Source organism: Oncorhynchus keta, chromosome 23, assembly GCF_023373465.1.
Source record: "Oncorhynchus keta strain PuntledgeMale-10-30-2019 chromosome 23, Oket_V2, whole genome shotgun sequence".
Classification (NCBI taxonomy): domain Eukaryota; kingdom Metazoa; phylum Chordata; class Actinopteri; order Salmoniformes; family Salmonidae; genus Oncorhynchus; species Oncorhynchus keta.
The window spans coordinates 25822138-25843329 of record NC_068443.1 but is presented as its reverse complement, the minus strand read 5'-3'; the positions used below and the strand labels follow the sequence as shown (position 1 = coordinate 25843329).

The 21192-nt window shown below is 43.5% G+C and overlaps 1 protein-coding gene across 3 annotated transcripts; it reads left to right on the top strand.

Moving 5' to 3' along the window:
- The first annotated feature begins 745 nt into the window (after positions 1–745).
- LOC118402065 (E3 ubiquitin-protein ligase MARCHF6-like) lies at positions 746–19313 on the top strand. 3 transcript variants are annotated; one of them, XM_035799931.2, is made up of 26 exons: positions 746–1038; positions 1753–1852; positions 3534–3607; positions 5587–5730; positions 5833–5905; positions 6045–6219; positions 7121–7292; positions 7623–7684; positions 7787–7819; positions 7930–7981; positions 8085–8143; positions 8324–8404; positions 8520–8588; positions 8825–8899; positions 8994–9128; positions 9244–9363; positions 9480–9580; positions 9829–9966; positions 10182–10362; positions 15672–15741; positions 15879–16060; positions 16489–16623; positions 16819–16908; positions 17045–17192; positions 17315–17450; positions 17717–19313. In XM_035799931.2, the coding sequence occupies exons 1-26, from the start codon at positions 1020–1022 to the stop codon at positions 17805–17807; spliced, it is 2715 nt and encodes a 904-aa protein (XP_035655824.1). In that variant the 5' UTR covers positions 746–1019; the 3' UTR covers positions 17808–19313. The 3 variants fall into 3 exon arrangements, with proteins under 3 accessions (XP_035655824.1, XP_035655822.1, XP_052332885.1); XM_035799929.2 differs by having other exon boundaries at positions 15879–16078; XM_052476925.1 differs by lacking the exon at positions 746–1038 and adding an exon at positions 1206–1226 and having other exon boundaries at positions 15879–16078.
- The last annotated feature ends 1879 nt before the right edge of the window (positions 19314–21192 follow it).

The following is a 21192-nucleotide window of genomic DNA, read 5'->3' as shown; positions in this document are numbered from 1 at the left end:
TATAAATAATTTCTTATTATTTATATTAATCAAACCAGAAAACACTCAGACATGATTTACAAAAAAACGTGTTTAGTGAGTCCGCTAGATCAGAGGCAGTAAGGATGACCAGGGATGTTCTCTTGATAAGTGTGTGAATTGGACCATTTTCATCTCCCGCTAAGCATTAATTTACAATTTAGTCATTTAGCAGACGCTCTTATCCAGAGCAACTAGGGTTAAGTGCATTACTCATGGGCACATTAACATATTTTTCTCCTATTTGGCTCAGGAACTCAAACCAGCGACCTTTCAGTTACTGGCCCACCGCACTTAACCGCTAAACTATCTGCAACCCCATTCGAAATGTAATGAGTACTTCTGAGTATCAGGGAAAATGCATCGAGTAAAAAGTACATTATTTTCTTCAGGAATGTAGTAATGTAAAAGCAGTAAAAATAATATTTATAACTGGTAATGTAATGTACAGATACCCCCCAAAACGACTTAAGTAGTACTTTAAAGTATTTCTAATTAAGTACTTTACACCACTGGATGTACCTGTATTTAAAATAATAAAAAATTATTGTGATAAAAATCTATGCAAATTCCCCTTCGTGCATTCGTCACTACCAACACAATTTATTTAATTTGACTTAATATGAACTAAAACTGTCCTAAAACGTATTTGTTGAATGTTTATTTTGGAATAAAAGTATACTCTTTTGGCGTATTTCAATACCGTAAGCATACTAATACTTGCTGTGCATTTCTGTTTTTAGCGGAGCTTGTCAAGCCTTCTAGCAGCAGTAGTAGTACCATGATGAAGTGTGCCCAATAAATAGCTTCATTGTGTCACAACGGGGAATCAAATAGACAGGTTACATTGTATTCCGGGGATCGTTGGTGTTCGAATCGAACATCATTCTGAGATGTTATGTTTATTTTATTTCGCTGGCAGCTGGGCATTCCACCAACTAGTCAGACGGTGTTTCGTGTTGTGCTGACTGTAAAGAGGACAGTGTGCGTCAGTATTCAAGATGGACACCGCCGAGGAAGGTAGCTAGCAAGCTCGTCAACCCATATCGTTACATTTACGTTACAGTATTGGTTAACTTCCTGTTGTGACACACATTTGATTGGCCCTCAAGGAATCTGTTTTGTGGACATTTAACAATAACTGTTTATTTCTGTCGATTCTGCTACCTGCGTGTAGTAGCTAACGTAATCGTCAGTTAGCTATGCTAGTAAGCTAACTAACTTAAGCTACATTCACTCACCACTAGGTCGGAGATAAAGCTAACCAACATTCGTGACTGCTAGTTAACATTAGTGGTGCGCTAACTGCACTGCTACGCGTTGTTGTTAAATGTCAATTCAATACAATAGTGGCGTAGTGCTCAATGATACAATCAACATCGCTAGCTAGCGAACTAAAATAATAGCAACATGATAAAATGTTAATGTTTGTTTGCAAACCCTCCCATTATGTGCCACCCACCCATTACATTAGTACTGTCACTCACTTGATTGGTGTCAGTGACAAGTAAAGCATGTGCACGATTAATTTCTGAATGTAATGTTAATCAAAACCCCCAGACTATTTACAAATGAAATCCCTTACATAAAGAGTATTGAGATCACTGAAATATCTGCAATATCTGTTGTTATCATGCAGGTTGCACATTACGGTTTCTCATAACAGCCTTTTTCTTTGTTGGTAGAACCCTGTTCTCTGTGATTTTGTCTAATTCTTGTCCTTGTTTTCTGCAGGGGATATATGCCGGGTCTGCCGGTCTGAAGGAACCCCGGACAAGCCACTATATCACCCGTGTGTTTGCACAGGAAGTATAAAATTCATCCACCAAGAATGGTATGTGGTGTTGGTGGTATACTCAAACACAGGGCCAGTGGCATTTCTTTAGAGACAGACTGTGTTCTAGCCAGAGCATGATGCATTCAAGATTGGGATCGAGCCAAGTATTACTAAGGAAAAGTAATACTTAGCAAGAGATGCACTCTGATACTAAACTCAGCAAAAAGAGAAATGTCCTCTCACTCTGTTATTTTCAGCAAACTTAAATATGTGTAAATATTTGTATGAACATACCAAGATTCAACAACTGAGACATAAACTGATAAAGGTAAAAAGTAACAGGTCAAAAGTAACAGTATCTGGTGTGGCCACCAGCTGCATTGTGTACTGCAGTGCATCTCCTCATGGACTGCACCAGATTTGCCCGTTCTTGCTGTGAGAGGCACCTACAAGTTTCCAGACATTTCTGGGGGGAAAGGCCTTAGCCCTCACCCTCCGATACAACAGGTCCCAGACGTGCTCAATGTGATTGAAATCCGGGCTCTTCGCTGGCCATGGCAGAACACTGACATTCCTGTCTTGCAGGAAATCACTCACAGAATGAGCAGTATGGCTGGTGACATTGTCATGCTGGAGGGTCATGTCAGGATGAGCCTGCAGGAAGAGTACCACATGAGGAAGGAGGATGTCTTCCGTGTAACGCACAGCATTGAGATGGCCTGTAATGACAAAAAGCTCAGTCCGATGATGCTGTGACACACCTCCCCAGACCATGACGGACCCTCCACCTCCAAATCGATCCCGCTCCAGAGTACAGGCCTCGGTGTAACGCTCATTCCTTTGACGATAAACGTGAATCTGACCATCACCCCTAGTAAGACAAAACCGCGACTCGTCAGTGAAGATCACTTTTTGCCAGTCCTGTCTGGTCCAGCAACGGTGGGTTTGTGCCCATAGGTGACTTTGTTGCCGGTGATGTCTTGTGAGGACCTGCCTTACAACAGGCCTACAAGCCCTCAGTCCAACCTCTCTCATCCTATTGCGGATAATCTGAGCACTGATGGAGGGATTGTGCGTTCCTGGTGTGACTTGGGCAGTTGTTGCCATCCTGTACCTGTCCCGCAGGTGTGATGTTTGAATGTACACCGATCCAGTGCAGGTGTTGTTACACGTGGTCTGCCACTGCGAGGGCAATCAGCTGTCCGATTTGTCTCCCTGTAGCTCCGTCTTAGGCGTCTCACACTACGGACATTGCAATTTATTGCCCTGGCCACATCTGCAGTCCTCATGCCTCCTTGTAAGCACGCCTAAGGCATGTTCAAACAGATGTTTAGGGACCCTGGGCATCTTTCTTTTTGTGTTTTTCAGAGTCAGTAGAAAGGCCTCTTTAGTGTCCCAAGTTTTCATAACTGTGACCTTAATTGCCTACCGTCTGTAAGCTGTTCTTGTCTTAACGACCGTTCCACAGGTGCATGTTCATTAATTGTTTATGGTTCATTGAACAAGCATGGGAAACCGTGTTTAAACCCTTTACAATGAAGATCTGTGAAGTTATTTGGATTTTTACAAATTATCTTTGAAAAACGGTCCTGAAAAAGGGACGTTTCTTTTTTTTTATATATAGAGTTTATATCTCTCCCCATGCTAGATGTACTGACCTTAGGCATGGTCAATTTATCTTTTGCATTGCTGCACATGTGACACTGCACTTATATAATCCGTCTATGTGTTTTCACAGCTTGGTACAATGGTTAAAACACAGCAGAAAAGAATACTGCGAGTTATGCAAACACAGATTTGCTTTTACACCAAGTAAGTCATTCAATTTCTTTCTCTGTCTGTCTATGTGCCTTCTGTTTTAACATACTATTCAATTCAGCATATACTTCTCGTTAGAGTGATGCTGCGAGCTTGTCTGAAGACTCTCACTGAATTATTCCGCTGCTCTATCAATTGTTACATACTTCAGTCAGAATTAGAGAACTACCGATGCATATTTATTTTAGGGCCGATTCCAATTTTTGGTGGTCAAGAAGACGGAAGGCCGATATTCAAAATCATTCGATTATAGAATGTTGATGACAAAATGTCCCGGAAATAGTCATGTATACATTTTTTAATTAAACAATACATTTGATGATGTTTTTACCAAAAGTATCTACATAACAACATAATGGTAATACTTGTATTTGAATGGTAAATCTCTTGATAAACTGGATAAATTAAGACGTCATGGTCCCACTCACAATACAGGTGAATGCATATGCATTAGGAGTGTGTGCATGTATTGAGCTGGTTTTGGCTGATCAGTGGAGTCTGTCATCTGTAACACCATAATCTGTTTGCCTTTCATTTGGAAGGAAAGCAAGGGTAGGAAAAAAATATGAAACGTCAAGGCACGTTCTTTTTGACTCAAATTGGCCTATAGTTTCAAACGGTCCATAAGAATCTTTCTGCATGTTTAAGTAGCTAACCCTATTGCCAATCTTTTATTTAGGTATTTTAAAACACTTCATTCTATCCCTTTTATGACAATCATCTAATCCGACTCTCAACTGTCAATTTATGGATATGATTGCGGCTGGTCAGATCAGGACACCAGTAAATAGCTAATGTTAGCTAGCTATGTTGGCTATTACCGCCTATCTGATATCTTAGCACCATGTTTATCTACCTAACACCACAGATAAAAGGGTTAGTTATCGTAATCTTTGCTAACACGTCGCATAGCTATCTGCTTAGCTAGCTTGCTTATTGCATGCATGGCCAGGCACGTTGACACAATCCCTTATTATTAGTCAATTCACTAAACTAATATTTGCAACAGGTGTTTGATTTTGGTCACTGTCAATTTATCCATTTCTCAATACTGCACCTTTCTGTTGGAGAATGAGCGAGCTTTCTGCTGATTATTTTTTTCAGATAGATTTTCCTCTGCATTGTGCCGTGCTCAGGCGGTGTGGTTGCTAGCATAGCAGCAGCTTATATCGGTCCGATATATCGGCTCGGATGATTATCGGTCGTTCTCTAGTCTGAATCTGCTATCGTTGAAGTTGTTTGTGGTGATGAGGGGCGTTGTACAAAACAAAGTTCTCAGCAATTGGATCGTCTAACCAATCAGAGTATCAAAGACAATAAAGAATTTTAAAAACTTTACCCATGTGTGTTCTGGCTTTGGGAGGGAGTCAAATCCAGACTCATTGTGGCGAAGAAACAAATGTTTGCAGGCGTGTCATTGTGGCGAAGAAACAAATGTTTGCAGGTGTGTCGTTGTGGCGGAAACAATGAGTCTGGGTAGCCAGGCAAGCTGTGAGCTGCCCTGGGTCGTTATCATACAGTAAAGGTCTAGGGGACAGACACACAGCCCTGTTTAAACTAATCAATTTCTCTGGAAGTGTGGCTCAGCTAATGTGCATGCAGCAGCCTGCTCTTACTGGAATCTGTCTGCCATCTTCATTCACATAGTGAGTGATTTAGCAAGAGATTAGCATACTTGTGTTTTGAGATTATTAATATCTTGTTTTTTGAAATATATTTTTGTGTGGTTTTCTCAGATGATTAGATTGTCTAAAGGACAAGGATAAACAGTCTGTCATGATACCAATAGAAAATGGTACGTTTTTTGACCAGGCAACAGCTGACAAATCTCAGGATAACATCTAATCTGATCCAATGCAAGCTTTTGTTAGTTCAGAATGGACCCAATTAGGACCAGTAAAGGAGTGTTGGCATTTGAGGATGTGAAAATGAAGTAGCCTATTTGATCCTTTCTTTCCTCTGTTCTTTTCCAGTCTATTCTCCAGACATGCCTTCCCGGCTGCCTGTCCAGGACATATTTGCGGGGTTGCTGACGAGTGTAGGCACAGCTATTAGATACTGGTTTCACTACACACTAGTGGCTTTTGCTTGGCTGGGAGTGGTTCCTCTCACAGCATGTAAGTACAAACGTCCTAAAACAGACTGGTGGTAAATGTTGTTCAGTAGGTTATCCATTGTTAGCCCTTTGTAACTGTTGCCCGACTGTCTTATTCCTGCAGGTCGCATCTACAAGTGTCTGTTTACCGGCTCTGTGAGCTCACTCCTCACCCTGCCATTAGATATGCTTTCTACGTACGTTTTTCCTTTTTCTTCTTCTCCCAGACTTGTACAAAACTTTACACTGTAAAAATATGAACAAATGTTGTTTTGTCATTTAGTAGATAACATTCGGACTCATCGTGAGACAATTGTCATGTCCCTTCATCCACAGAGAGAACTTGCTGGCGGACTGCTTGCAGGGTTGTTTCGTGGTGACGTGTACACTCTGCGCCTTCATCAGTCTGGTGTGGCTGCGAGAGCAGATTGTTCACGGTGGCGCCCCCCAGTGGCTGGAGCAGAATCAGCAGCAGCAGCCTCAACATGCACCAGCTCCACAACCTAATGAGGTAGCCAAAAATGCCACTGTCAAGTCACTCTAAAGATATCCTTCTCCTTAATGCAACCTCTGTGTCATGCAATAATCTGAGTACAGCGCTCAGAGACCAAAACAAGCTATGTTGTGGAGTCAACAGACGTCAGAAATAGCATTATAAATATTCACTTACCTTTTATCTTCATCAGAATGCACTCCCAGGAATCCCAGATCGACAATAAATGTTTTTTGTTCGATAAAGTCCATTTATGTCCAAATACCTCCTTTTTGTTCGCATTTAGTTCACAAATCCAAATTCACAAGGGGCAGGCACTTAAGTTCAGACGACAGTTCCATTACAGTTCGTAGAAACATGTCAAACGATCTATAGAATCAATCTTTAGGATGTTTTTATCATAATGAGCTCATGGCATTGTGCCAGACCCCTTAGTCAAACAGCTCTTATTATCTCCCCCTTCACAGTAAAAGCCTGAAACAAGGTTCTAAAGACTGTTGACATCTAGTGGAAGCCTTAGGAAGTGCAATCGGACCAAATTTCCACTGTATATTGGATAGGCAAAGACAGGTTTTTGCCTGCCATATGAGTTCTGTTATACTCAAAGATATCATTCAAACAGTTTTAGAAACTTCTTCCGAGTATTTCCTATCCAAATCTACTAATAATATGCATATCTTAGCTTCTGGGCCTGAGTAGCAGGTAGTTTACTCTGGGCACCTTATTCATCCAAGCTACTCAATACTGCCCCCCAGCCATAAGAAGTTAACATAATGATATAATAATCGTAGCATTCATTTAGTGCAACTTCATAAGTTGAGTGTTTTGAAGCACTCAATACACTCTTTCTTAACCACCTATTCTAATGTTTTGGAGCTACCTGCCCCCACCTTCATGTCCCATGTCCTTTCCCTATCAGCAGGCCCCTGCTCCTGGGCAGGGGGCAGCTGAAAACCAGCCTGCAGCAGCTGAGCTCCCGGCGGACAATGGTCCAGCGGCTGAGGTCCCCGACATCCAGATGGACCCGGCAGAGGATATGGAGCTGGAGGACGAGGCTGAGGATGTAGCGGATGCTAACAATGGAGCACAAGGTACAAACCTCAGAATGGAAAGGTTCTAGCCTGGTCACAGTTATGTTGTGCTTTTGCCAACACCATTGCTCATTGTCAGTGACTAGGAATTGGTTTAATAGCACAAACAGACTGGCACTCGGGCTATAAAGGTCCAAGATGCTAAGCTAATACAGCCTTATTCAAAGGCTTATTAAGGATGTTGCATTTGCATTTAACAGTATTCAACATCATATTCTCTATATTTGATCATTTTTCATAGACTTTCATCTGTTGGCGATATCTGTTTGTTTGTCAAAGTATGTTCCACAGTTGGTGTCAGTGAGTGAGGTGATGCTTTTGTCTTTGTAGATGACATGAATTGGAATGCCCTGGAATGGGATCGGGCAGCAGAGGAGTTAACATGGGAGAGGGTGAGTCTGGCTTAGAATTCCCTCAGGCCTATTTGTGTTATACCCATTGGTCATTGTGTCTTTGAAAATTAGAGTGAATTATTATTATTTTTTAAATCACAGATGCTCGGTCTTGATGGCTCCTTGGTTTTCCTGGTAAGTAGCTCATTTTTGGAGGGGGAAAATAGCATTTGAAGTTTTCCCATGTTTGATGAAATAGCACACCCTTTTGAGAAAGCCTTCAGTTTGTGTTCTTCCTTTTTTAGGAGCATGTCTTCTGGGTGGTCTCACTAAACACACTCTTCATTCTGGTGTTCGGTATGTATCATTAAACTAATATTAAGAGAATGTGCAATTGATGAATAAACAATATAAAGAGAAATATTCAAAACACCTGACTTGTATTGTTAATTATTTTCAGCTTTCTGCCCGTATCATATTGGTCATTTCACAGTTGTGGGACTTGGCTTTGAGAAAAATGTAAGTATCAGCTTAAATTAAATGTTTAGATTTTCTCTCACACGTGTAACCATATAGATTTGATTTAAAATCTATATGAATTGATTTTGTGAAGTTTGTTTTGGAATCTGAATGACTCGTTCCATGGAGCGCAGAACGAAGAAAATCAGATTACTTTGATTGTGTAATTTCCTGTTGCAGGTGCGGGCTTCCCATTTCGAAGGCCTCATCACCACCATCGTGGGCTACATCCTCCTGGCCATGCTATTAATACTGTGCCATGTATCCTCTGGTGTCTTTCACACAAGTGTTCTAGCCTAGTTTCAGTCTGTAATAGACATGTACTACCTGTGTTGTACAGTATGTATTCGTGTTTCTTCCTTAACAAAAATACCAGGGATTGGCAGCGCTGGTGAGATTTCAAAGATCCAGACACCTTTTAGGAGTGTGCTACATTGTTGTCAAGGTATCTAAAACGATGCTAATAATTTATCCCATGATTGGGAATGCAAAGCTGTACTGGTATATGGCTTTTTTGTTTCTTATGGACTCAGAAGTATATACATATAGAATATTGTGTTTGTCGTCCATATGTTCTGAACTGTTACATAGCAATCGGGATTACATTCCAATCTGCCTTCTATTGTCATAAAATAAATACCAGTTATTATAACTATTGATATTATTATTATTATTAACCAGGTATCCCTGCTGGTAGTCGTGGAGATCGGTGTATTCCCTCTCATCTGTGGCTGGTGGCTCGACATCTGCTCACTGGTAAGCCAACCATGTTCTTCTGCTTCAATGATTCCTACTTTCGAAATAATAATTGATAAATCACTTAGAAACCAAGTTGTTTTCTGTGTTGCAGGAGATGTTCGATGCCTCTCTGAAGGACAGAGAGCTGAGTTTTGACTCTGCTCCCGGCACCACCATGTTCCTCCACTGGCTTGTAGGGATGGTCTACGTCTTCTACTTTGCCTCGTTCATCCTCTTACTGCGAGAGGTGAGATGGTATTCTCTCATACCTTCATAGCTGTCATTTGCCATGATATTTCTCCTGTAGAATTATTCTAATATATATCTCTCCATGGCGGATCTGTTTCACATGTTCGATCTAGGTGCTGAGACCCGGTGTTTTATGGTTTCTCAGAAACCTGAACGATCCTGATTTTAATCCTGTCCAAGAAATGATTCACCTGCCAATATACAGACATCTCAGAAGATTCATTTTGTCGGTGGTGAGTCGCAGGTCGCAACTCATTTCTTGTTTAATGTTAAATGCCATATCTGTGTGTGTCTGGACAGGACATTTACAGAACCAGTAACACTGGGTTTGTCCTGTCTTTCTCCACAGGTGGTGTTTGGCTCCATAGTTTTGCTAATGTTGTGGCTTCCCATAAGGACGATCAAACTCATCCTCCCAGCCTTCCTCCCATACAATGTTATGCTGTACAGGTACGTCTAGGGGCCTAGAATGACTTAACTTAAGATCCTGGCTCATAGTAATATAATAAAGCTGTTATGGCCCAAGACTCCCATTTTGCATTTACCGGAGGACAAACCATGGGCCTCATTAATGCATGCCTCTTTAGTAATAAAAAAAGCCTCTTCAGTAACTAACAAATACCCCTCTAATCTACTGTTGTGAGTGATGGTAATGTCTCTGTTGATTGGATGATGTGTTGGCGGTCTCCATCTCCCAGTGATGCTCCAGTCAGTGAACTGTCTCTAGAGCTGCTGCTGCTGCAGGTGGTTCTGCCTGCGCTACTGGAACAGGGTCACACACGCCAGTGGCTCAAAGGCCTAGTCAGAGCCTGGACCGTCACCGCCGGATACCTGCTGTGAGTGTCACACACAAACAACACACTGGAGACTGTGTGTGCGGTTTATCATTTAAATTGGAAATCATTATTCTACTGTGATATTGTTAATGCAGGCTCTCATCGTTCTCCCATAAAACCAAGGTAAAGACCCTGAATTTAGGTATTATAGACTGACACACATCCTTGGTCTCATCTCAGAAAGCCCCATGTTAACAGTGCTGTCTGTGCCACAGAGACCTCCACTCGTACCTGTTGGGTGACCAGGAGGAGAATGACGATGATGCAGACCAGCAGAGGAGGAATAACAACAACGCCATCCCTGAGGGACTGCACGCTGCCCACCAGGCTATCCTCCAACAGGGAGGCCCTGTGGGTGTCCAGCCCTACCACCGGCCCATGAAGTTCACCTTTAGGGTGAGACATGACTATCACTCTCACCTTTTTATCATACAGCGCATTTGGAATGTATTCAGACCCCTCTTTGATACATTACTGCCTTATTCTAAAATTTACATTTACATTTACATTTAAGTCATTTAGCAGACGCTCTTATCCAGAGCGACTTACAAATTGGTGCATTCACCTTATGACATCCAGTGGAACAGCCACTTTACAATAGTGCATCTAAATCTTTTAAGGGGGGTGAGAAGGATTACTTTATCCTATCCTAGGTATTCCTTAAAGAGGTGGGGTTTCAGGTGTCTCCGGAAGGTGGTGATTGACTCCGCTGTCCTGGCGTCGTGAGGGAGTGTGTTCCACCATTGGGGAGCCAGAGCAGCGAACAGTTTTGACTGGGCTGAGCGGGAACTGTACTTCCTCAGTGGTAGGGAGGCGAGCAGGCCAGAGGTGGATGAATGCAGTGCCATTGTTTGGGTGTAGGGCCTGATCAGAGCCTGGAGGTACTGAGGTGCCGTTCCCCTCACAGCTCCGTAGGCAAGCACCATGGTCTTGTAGCGGATGCGAGCTTCAACTGGAAGCCAGTGGAGAGAGCGGAGGAGCGGGGTGACGTGAGAGAACTTGGGAAGGTTGAACACCAGACGGGCTGCGCCGTTCTGGATGAGTTGTAGGGGTTTAATGGCACAGGCAGGGAGCCCAGCCAACAGCGAGTTGCAGTAATCCAGACAGGAGATGACAAGTGCATGGATTAGGACCTGCGCCGCTTCCTGTGTGAGGCAGGGTCGTACTCTGCGGATGTTGTAGAGCATGAACCTACAGGAACGGGCCACCGCCTTGATGTTAGTTGAGAACGACAGGGTGTTGTCCAGGATCACGCCAAGGTTCTTAGCGCTCTGGGAGGAGGACACAATGGAGTTGTCAACCGTGATGGCGAGATCATGGAACGGGCAGTCCTTCCCCGGGAGGAAGAGCAGCTCCGTCTTGCCGAGGTTCAGCTTGAGGTGGTGATCCGTCATCCACACTGATATGTCTGCCAGACATGCAGAGATGCGATTCGCCACCTGGTCATCAGAAGGGGGAAAGGAGAAGATTAATTGTGTGTCGTCTGCATAGCAATGATAGGAGAGACCATGTGAGGTTATGACAGAGCCAAGTGACTTGGTGTATAGCGAGAATAGGAGAGGGCCTAGAACAGAGCCCTGGGGGACACCAGTGGTGAGAGCGCGTGGTGAGGAGACAGATTCTCGCCACGCCACCTGGTAAGAGCGACCTGTCAGATAGGACGCAATCCAAGCGTGGGCCGCGCCGGAGATGCCCAACTCGGAGAGGGTGGAGAGGAGGATCTGATGGTTCACAGTATCGAAGGCAGCCGATAGGTCTAGAAGGATGAGAGCAGAGGAGAGAGAGTTAGCTTTAGCAGTGCGGAGCGCCTCCGTGATACAGAGAAGAGCAGTCTCAGTTGAATGACTAGTCTTGAAACCTGACTGATTTGGATCAAGAAGGTCATTCTGAGAGAGATAGCGGGAGAGCTGGCCAAGGACGGCACGTTCAAGAGTTTTGGAGAGAAAAGAAAGAAGGGATACTGGTCTGTAGTTGTTGACATCGGAGGGGTCGAGTGTAGGTTTTTTCAGAAGGGGTGCAACTCTCGCTCTCTTGAAGACGGAAGGGACGTAGCCAGCGGTCAGGGATGAGTTGATGAGCGAGGTGAGGTAAGGGAGAAGGTCTCCGGAAATGGTCTGGAGAAGAGAGGAGGGGATAGGGTCGAGCGGGCAGGTTGTTGGGCGGCCGTCCGTCACAAGACGCGAGATTTCATCTGGAGAGAGAGGGGAGAAAGAGGTCAGAGCACAGGGTAGGGCAGTGTGAGCAGAACCAGCGGTGTCGTTTGACTTAGCAAACGAGGATCGGATGTCGTCGACCTTCTTTTCAAAATGGTTGACGAAGTCATCTGCAGAGAGGGAGGAGGGGGGGGAGGGGGAGGAGGATTCAGGAGGGAGGAGAAGGTGGCAAAGAGCTTGAAATTTAGAGTGGTAGAAAGTGACTTTAGCAGCAGAGACAGAGGAGGAAAATGTAGAGAGGAGGGAGCGAAAGGATGCCAGGTCCGCAGGGAGGCGGGAGTTTTCCTCCATTTCCGCTCGGCTGCCCGGAGCCCTGTTCTGTGAGCTCGCAATGAGTCGTCGAGCCACGGAGCGGGAGGGGGGACCGAGCCGGCCTGGAAGATAGGGGACATAGAGAGTCAAAGGATGCAGAAAGGGAAGAGAGGAGGGTTGAGGAGGCAGAATCAGGAGATAGGTTGGAGAAGGTTTGAGCAGAGGGAAGAGATGATAGGATGGAAGAGGAGAGCGTAGCGGGGAGAGAGAGCGAAGGTTGGGACGGCGCGATACCATCCAGTAGGGGCAGTGTGGGAAGTGTTGGATGAGAGCGAGAGGGAAAAGGATACAAGGTAGTGGTCGGAGACTTGGAGGAGTTGCAATGAGGTTAGTGGAAGAACAGCATCTAGTAAAGATGAGGTCGAGCGTATTGCCTGCCTTGTGAGTAGGGGGAAGGTGAGAGGGTGAGGTCAAAAGAGGAAAGGAGTGGAAAGAAGGAGGCAGAGAGGAATGAGTCAAAGGTAGACGTGGGGAGGTTAAAGTCGCCCAGAACTGTGAGAGGTGAGCCGTCCTCAGGAAAGGAGCTTATCAAGACATCAAGCTCATTGATGAACTCTCCGAGGGGACCTGGAGGGCGATAAATGATAAGGATGTTAAGCTTGAAAGGGCTGGTAACTGTGACAGCATGAAATTCAAAGGAGGCGATAGACAGATGGGTAAAGGGGAGAAAGAGAGAATGACCACTTGGGAGAGATGAGGATCCCGGTGCCACCACCCCGCTGACCAGAAGCTCTCGGGGTGTGCGAGAACACGTGGGCGGACGAAGAGAGAGCAGTAGGAGCAGCAGTGTTATCTGTGGTGATCCATGTTTCCGTCAGTGCCAAGAAGTCGAGGGACTGGAGGGAGGCATAGGCTGAGATGAACTCTGCCTTGTTGGCCGCAGATCGGCAGTTCCAGAGGCTACCGGAGACCTGGAACTCCACGTGGGTCGTGCGCGCTGGGACCACCAGATTAGGGTGGCCGCGGCCACGCGGTGTGGAGCGTTTGTATGGTCTGTGCAGAGAGGAGATAACAGGGATAGACAGACACATAGTTGACAGGCTACAGAAGAGGCTACGCTAATGCAAGGAGATTGGAATGACAAGTGGACTACACGTCTTGAATGTTCAGAAAGTTAAGCTTACGTAGCAAGAATCTTATTGACTAAAATGATTAAAATGATACAGTACTGCTGAAGTAGGCTAGCTGGCAGTGGCTGCGTTGTTGACTTTGTAGGCTAGCTGGCAGTGGCTGCGTTGTTGACACTACACTAATCAAGTCGTTCCGTTGAGTGTAATAGTTTCTACAGTGCTGCTATTCGGGGGCTAGCTGGCTAGCTAGCAGTGTTGATTACGTTACGTTGCGTTAAAGAACGACAATAGCTGGCTAGCTAACCTAGAAAATCGCTCTAGACTACACAATTATCTTTGATACACAGACGGTTATGTAGCTAGCTATGTAGCTAGCTACGATCAAACAAATCAAACCGTTGTGCTGTAATGAAATGAAATGAAAATGTGATACTACCTGTGGAGCGAAGCGGAATGCGACCGGGTTGTTGAGTGCGGAAGTTCTATTCAGTAGACGTTGGCTAGCTGTTGGCTAGCTAGCAGTGTCTCCTACGTTAAGGACGACAAATAGCTGGCTAGCTAACCTCGGTAAATTAAGATAATCACTCTAAGACTACACGCTCTGAACTACACAATTATCTTGGATACGAACACAGCAAAGACGACTATGTAGCTAGCTAACACTACACTAATCAAGTCGTTCAGTTGAGTGTAATAGTTTCTACAGTGCTGCTATTCGGTAGACGGTGGACGTTTGCTAGCTGGCTAGCTGCTGGGCAGATAGCAGTGTAGACTACGTTAGGACGACGAAATACGAAGTTGCAATAGAAGTGCTGACTGTTTCACTTTGTTGTCCTCTTTCTTTTCCTTTTTCTTCTGTCCTTTTGTCCTTATTTTGTCTTCCTTTCTTCTGTTAACTAGATATTTTTGTTGTAAAATGTAAAAAAAAATGTAAAATGTATTTTCCCTCATCAATCTAAACACAATACCCCATAATGACAAAGCGAAAACAGGTTTTTAGAAAGTAGTTTACATAAGTATTCAGAACCTTTGCTATGAGACTCGAAATTGAGCATCCTGTTTCCATTGATCATCATTGAGATGTTTCTACAACTTGTGAGTCCACCTGTGGTAAATTCAATTGATTGGACATGATTTGGAAAGGCACACACCTGTCTATATAAGGTCCCGCAGTTGACAGTGCATGTCAGAATACAAACCAAGCCATGATGTCGAAGCGATTTTCCATAGAGCTCCAAAACAGGATTGTGTCGGCACAGTCGGCTCAGTAAAAGGCACATGACGGCCTACTTGGAGTTTGCCAAAAGGCACCAAAAGGACTCTGACTATGAGAAACAAGATTCTCTCTCTGGTCTGAGGAAACCACGATTGAACTCTTTGTCCTAAATGCCAAGCGTCACATCTGAAGGAAACCTGGCACTATCCCTGCTGTGAAGCATGGTGGTGGCAGCATGCTGTGGGGATGTTTTTCAGCGGTTTTCAGGATCGAGAGAAAGATGTACAAAGATATCCTTGATGAAAACCTGCTTCAGAGCACTCAGGACCTCAGACTGGGGGCAAAGGTTCACCTTCCAACAGGACAATGACCCTAAGCACACAGCCAAGACAACTCAGGAGTGGCTTCGGGACGAGTCTCTGAATGTCCTTGATGGGCCCAACCAGAGCCCGGACTTGAACTCGATCGAACATCTCTGGAGACACTTGAACATAGCTGCGCAGCAACGCTCCCCACCCAAGCTTACAGAGCTTGAGAGGATTTGCAGAGAAGATTCAGAGAAACTCTCCAATACAGGTGTGTCAAGCTTGTAGCGTCATGCCCAAGAAAACTCAAGGGTGTGATTGCTCGCAAAGGCTCTTCAACAAAGTACTTATTGAAGGATCTGAGTACTTATATAAATGTTTTTGCTTTGTCATGATAGGGTAGTATGTAGATTGACAGGGGGGGGGGGGTCCATTTTAGAATAAGACTAACGTAACAATGTGGAAAAAGTCAAGTGGTCTGATGACGATCACGCTCTCCTGCAGCAGTAGACTCTTCACTTGTTTCCTTTAAGCCATCTTTGTCTTCTTTCTCAGAGCATGATAATGTAGTGTATTCTTGTTTTTCTAGATTGTGCTCCTGATCGTGTTCATGTGTGTGACACTGCTGGTGGCCAGTCTGGCGTGCCTTACGTTGCCAGGTGAGTTTTCTGTATAGTCCACACAACCCACTCACTCAGTCACTCACTGAATTACACTATCCACTCCACTGTCTTCCTCTTTCACCTACTGTCACCCTCTCTCCCTGTCTCCCTGTCCCCTCCGCCCCTTGCTACAGTATTCACCGGCCGGTACCTGATGTCCTTCTGGACAGGCAGTGCTAAGATCCACGAGCTGTACACGGCAGCGTGCGGCCTATACGTGTGCTGGCTGTCCATCAGGGTCATCACCGTGCTGCTGTCCTGGATGCCCCAGGGCAGGAGGGCCATTCTACTCAAGGTCCAGGAGTGGACCCTCATGGTAATGCTCTGCAACACGGTAATGACAAGCAACACCCACCGCCCACATCTGTCATGAGTGAATTGGTCTTCATAACTATTTTTGTTTTTCCCCACGTACTGAATTAAAAGGAGAATTATGTGATTTTTATACAACAAAATCGAGTGTGGGAAGATGGTTTAAAACAGATATATTGACATGTAAAGACCCATAGAGAGATTTAAGTACTGTATGTTCATATTGTTTATGCTGTTTCTATTACACTGTGCTTTATGTTAGTTTGCAAGGGCTCACCTCCTTTGTGAGTGCATGGCTCGGGGTGATGAATGTCCTCTACATAGGCTGAACCAGAATACAAATTCAAGATGGCTCAGTAAAATGACACCCACTAGGTGTGTAGGAGAGGCCTGTGTTTCTAGCCCTCTGTGTTGCCTTGTACTGCACTGTAGATCCTGAAGACAGTGGTCGTAGCTGTGTTGCTGGCTGGCGCCATCCCTCTCCTGCTGGGCTTGCTGTTTGAGATGGTCATAGTAGCCCCTCTCAGGGTGCCGCTGGACCAGACACCACTCTTCTACCCCTGGCAGGTACTGTAAGGACCACTCATCTAACACCAGTGTCCATATACCGTTATGGTATTGCAGTACATTAGATGAAAATGGGAATCTTAATATTTTAAACTGTACCTAAAACATGTATGATGGTGTTGTTAGATTGCCTCAATTGGATAACAGAACAAGAGGCAACTACAGCCAATACTACTGTTTTGTGCTTTGTTTCAGGACTGGGCTCTCGGAGTGCTCCATGCCAAAATCATTGCCGCCATTACTCTGATGGGTCCCCAGTGGTGGCTGAAAACAGTGATCGAGCAGGTCAGTCCCACAAGATTGCATTTTACTATGATTATTATCACCTTAATTCCTCTGAAGATGCCATTCATGATATAGCTCAGATTCATGTTGAATACATGTTGGCATCATTTTGACTTCCTTGTGTTCCCTCTTGTAGGTGTATGCTAACGGAATTCGCAACATTGATCTCCATTTCATCATCCGTAAGCTGGCTGCTCCGGTTATCTGTGTGCTACTGGTGTCTCTCTGTGTGCCCTATGTCATCTCTGCTGGCATCGTCCCCATCATAGCTCAGTATTCCCCAGGTATGGCAAATATCAGTTGATGAAAGTGGAATTCGTGATTTCAGGTGTGTGTGAGAGAGAGAGAGAGCACTGTTATAAGTGAGCCAGTTAAAGGGATGATCCTCTGATTGCTCTCTCTGCAGGAGTTACCATGGAGATGCAGAATTTGGTGCAGAGGAGAATCTACCCGTTCCTGCTCATGGTCGTCATGCTGCTGGGAATCCTCTCCTTCCAAATCCGTCAATTTAAGCGCCTTTACGAACACATTAAGAATGACAAGTGAGCACCATGACATTAAGCTCAGCACAACCACACTTGTGACTTATACTTATTGCCAATGCTGACCTGACAAAATGTCTTCCGGATGTCTGACTGTCATCACAAAGTCTCAATTATTACAATGGACCACCATAGTTGCCAGTAAAATCATCAAATAACGTCTTCAAGCCTCTGAGGATGTACTTGTTGGCATTTTTACACTTTTGTAGCTAGTATCTTTTCATGGCATGGTATTTCTCTCTGAAACTTGTCTTTTTCTTTCCCAGGTACCTGGTTGGACAGAGACTGGTGAACTATGAACGCAAGGCGGCAGGCAGAAGCAGTGCAGCCACACACAGCAGCTCTTCCCAGGAGTAGGAGCTGTTAACACCTGATCTGAGAACAGCCTCTAGCTGTGTAGCCTCTCTCCTCCACTGCCTCCCTTTTGATGTTTCTTCACATTCATGACTCAAGCACTCGCCTCTCACCATGCCTTATTTCACTCCTTGCTCTCAAGCACAGCTGGAGAAAGGAGTGCGTTTTACTAAATAGATTAAAAGGCTAAATTACCTTGAAAACCAACCAACATGGATTCAAAAAAGAAGGTTTCATCTTTGTACATCTTGAAAAAAAAGACATGTATTTTGTTAATTAAATCTAGATGTCACGTTATTCTTTTCCTGTTGTTAGGCCTAGATGCGTTCCTGTTGTTAGGCCTGGATGGACTACTACATTATTTGGCCAGGAGGAGGCAGAGTCCTGAGAGGCCTCTGTACAGCTCTATGGGGTAATCCCATTGGAACACATGACGGAGGCTCCGCTTTAGAGGAGTGATGAGCGTGAGACAAGGCAGAAGAACTTTGGGATCAGTTTTTGTAGTTTTTATTTATTAGTTTGGATTTTCCTTTAAGGGGTTTAGTATTACAGTGTGTGGGTGAGATGTTATCTGCACAAAAGACAAGTTCCTATTGGAATGGGTGATTTACTCTTTCTGCAGCAGGGTTCAAAGCCAGGTAATACAGATTCATGCATTTCGGTTCACTGTCTGACTGACTGGCCACAGAGGAGCTGTTGAGTGTTTCAGGCTTCCCTGAATAGCTTTATACTGGCTTGATGGTCTCCTGTCTCAGGCTGGAGTTATTAATGAAATCCCAGCTAGCCAGCTATTTGTATCATGTAGCTCCAATATTTGGTTTCATTTGAGGGAACCCTGAAAGGCAGTCTGCTTTTTAGTTACAAGATTGTAACTGTGCTCATGACATCTGTGTAATTTCTGCTCTACATTTCTTGCTACGCCTGTTGTACAGAGTAACAGGTTGTTACATATGCATGAATATCAGTCTGTTGCACTTAAGCTTTAACATAGTGGCAGTCATTCATTAACCATTTTAGTGAAATCAAGTCAGTATTTCAATGTGGTGGTAATGACACTACAATACAATGAAATATGATTTGCTTGACAGGAGTTTTGGATCAGGTTTGACACTTCTTCTTTTTTTGTCTGTGTTACTGAGATTGGTACAATGTTTGTAAATAAAGCATTTCTATGGTTTGGATTGTTTACCATGGCAACAAAACCTATTTTCTTCTTTTCAATGTGTAAAATTGGCTGTGTCAGTTGCAGGTTTAAGACTGGATTTCTGACTGTTTTAGAGGGTATTAAATGCTGAGATTCTATGTGACCATATAGTATCTTAACAAAACTGGGTACTGTCGTTAGCCTGTTATCCAGACCAATTTTTTTTTTTCTAGCAAATTCCCTATTTTTATATGTGCGTATAGTGTTTAATTGTGTAGGTCTTGTGTGTGCTTTGTGTTGTTTTTCTGAGTGGTTAAGTGTGTATTGGTCATCTTAATAAATGGCTACTTTCTTTCCTCACAGAATGTCACCTTGACCTGTTTGTCATATTCACAAGTTTCAGTTAAATTGGACTCTGGAGAGATCAAGCAAAAGCCAGCAGGCACATGACAGTCCGGGAATTGAATAGAAAAACACAATGGATGTGAATAGCATAAAATACATCCTCTTGTGTTGTATCATGAAAGTAAGCCTTGCTCAATCACCTCTCACTATAGCATGTGTGGTTGATGGGGAGACATTGGTTATATAACAAATCCCTCCAGTACATGTGAGAATACACATTTTTATTTTATTAAAAATAACATTGTATGTTACTTGTGATAGGGAATTTTGGCGATGTGGAAATTTGATCCTCCAATGAGGAGCTACTTTTCACCTCTCACCACTTCTCCCTTTCCCTTAATGATGGCAGCAGTGGGTTCAGAACAGACCTTGATACTGTCATTTCATAGCCAATAACATAATCACACCTGATAGCAGCTGTATATCTACATTAATGCTGAATAATACCAAGTTAATGGCACTCAAAACAACAGTTTATCCTATAGAGATATCCTGGTTGGCTAGTTCGTAAACCCTTAAGCCTGATTGTCAAACTGTCTTGTCTCATCCCTCGAAAGCATGCCTTGTCATTTTAACCAATTGATTACCATCCCATATCGTCCAAGAAATGTATGGCATGTTATTGTAGGCTGTGAAAACTAATGGTATGACATTTCCATCAACAGGTGTATAGAGCTCAAGTATGGAAATACAGTGAGCTCCAAAGTATTGGGACAATGACACATTGTTTGTTGTTTTGGTTCTGTACTCCTGCACTTCATATTTGAATTGACTATGAGGTTAAAGTGCAGACTGGCACTTTAATTTGAAGTTATTTTCATCCATATCGGGTGAACCACTTAGAAATTAGAGCAATTTTATGTAATCAAAAGTCTTGGGACAAATTGACTTATATGTGTATTAAAATAGTCAAACATTAAGTATTTGATCCCATATTCATAGCATGCAGTGACTACATCAAGCTTGTGAATAATGATGAGTGAGAAAGTTACAGAGGCATAAATATTATACCCCTTCCCCCCCCAAAATAAAGCTAACCTCCCATGTTATTGTAATGGTGAGAGGTTAGCATGTCTTGGGGGTATGATATTTGTGTGTCTGTAAATTTCTCACTCATCATTATTCACGATTCATTCAGGACTATCCATAATTATGGAAGCATCCATATTAATGTAGAAGAGTTTAGAAATATATTATATTCTTATTTACAATAAAATGCACCCCAAAATGACACAATACATTATTTACCATTCATTTCTATTGGGCACAAAATAATCTGAAGCACAACTAAACCAATCGGCAAAAGCATCCAACAAGTTTGTAGTCAAAAACTTGACATAATCATTGTGTGCTAGAAATATTGAACCAAATACTAAACTTTTGACTAGTTTATTACACATATACAGTAACAGTCAAACGTTTAGACACACCTACCAATTGAAGGGTTTTTCTTTATTTTTACCATTTCTACATCGTAGAATAAACTATGACATAACATATGGAATCATGTAGTTAAACAAATCAAAATATATTTTATATTTGAGATTCTTCAAAGTAGCCACTCCTTGCCTTGATGACAGGTTTGCACACTCTTGGCATTCTCTCAACCAGCTTTAAGAGGAATGATTTTCCAACAGTATTGAAGGAGTTCCCACGTATGTTGAGCACTTGTTGGCTGCTTTTCCTTCACTGCGGTCCAACTCATCCCAAACCATCTCAATTGGGTTGAAGCGTGGTGATTGTGGAGGCCAGGTCATCTGATGCAGCACTCCATCACTCTCCTTCTTGGTCAAATAACTCTTACACAGCCTGGAGGTGTGTTCGGTCATTGTCCTGTTT

Excerpts from the sequence above, each read along its gene's own strand:
- LOC118402065 (XM_035799929.2), top strand. Across the intron at positions 6,220-7,120 it reads CAGCTCCACAACCTAATGAG|CAGGCCCCTGCTCCTGGGCA; the intron begins GTAGCCAAAAAT and ends TTTCCCTATCAG. Across the intron at positions 17,193-17,314 it reads CATAGCTCAGTATTCCCCAG|GAGTTACCATGGAGATGCAG; the intron begins GTATGGCAAATA and ends CTCTCTCTGCAG.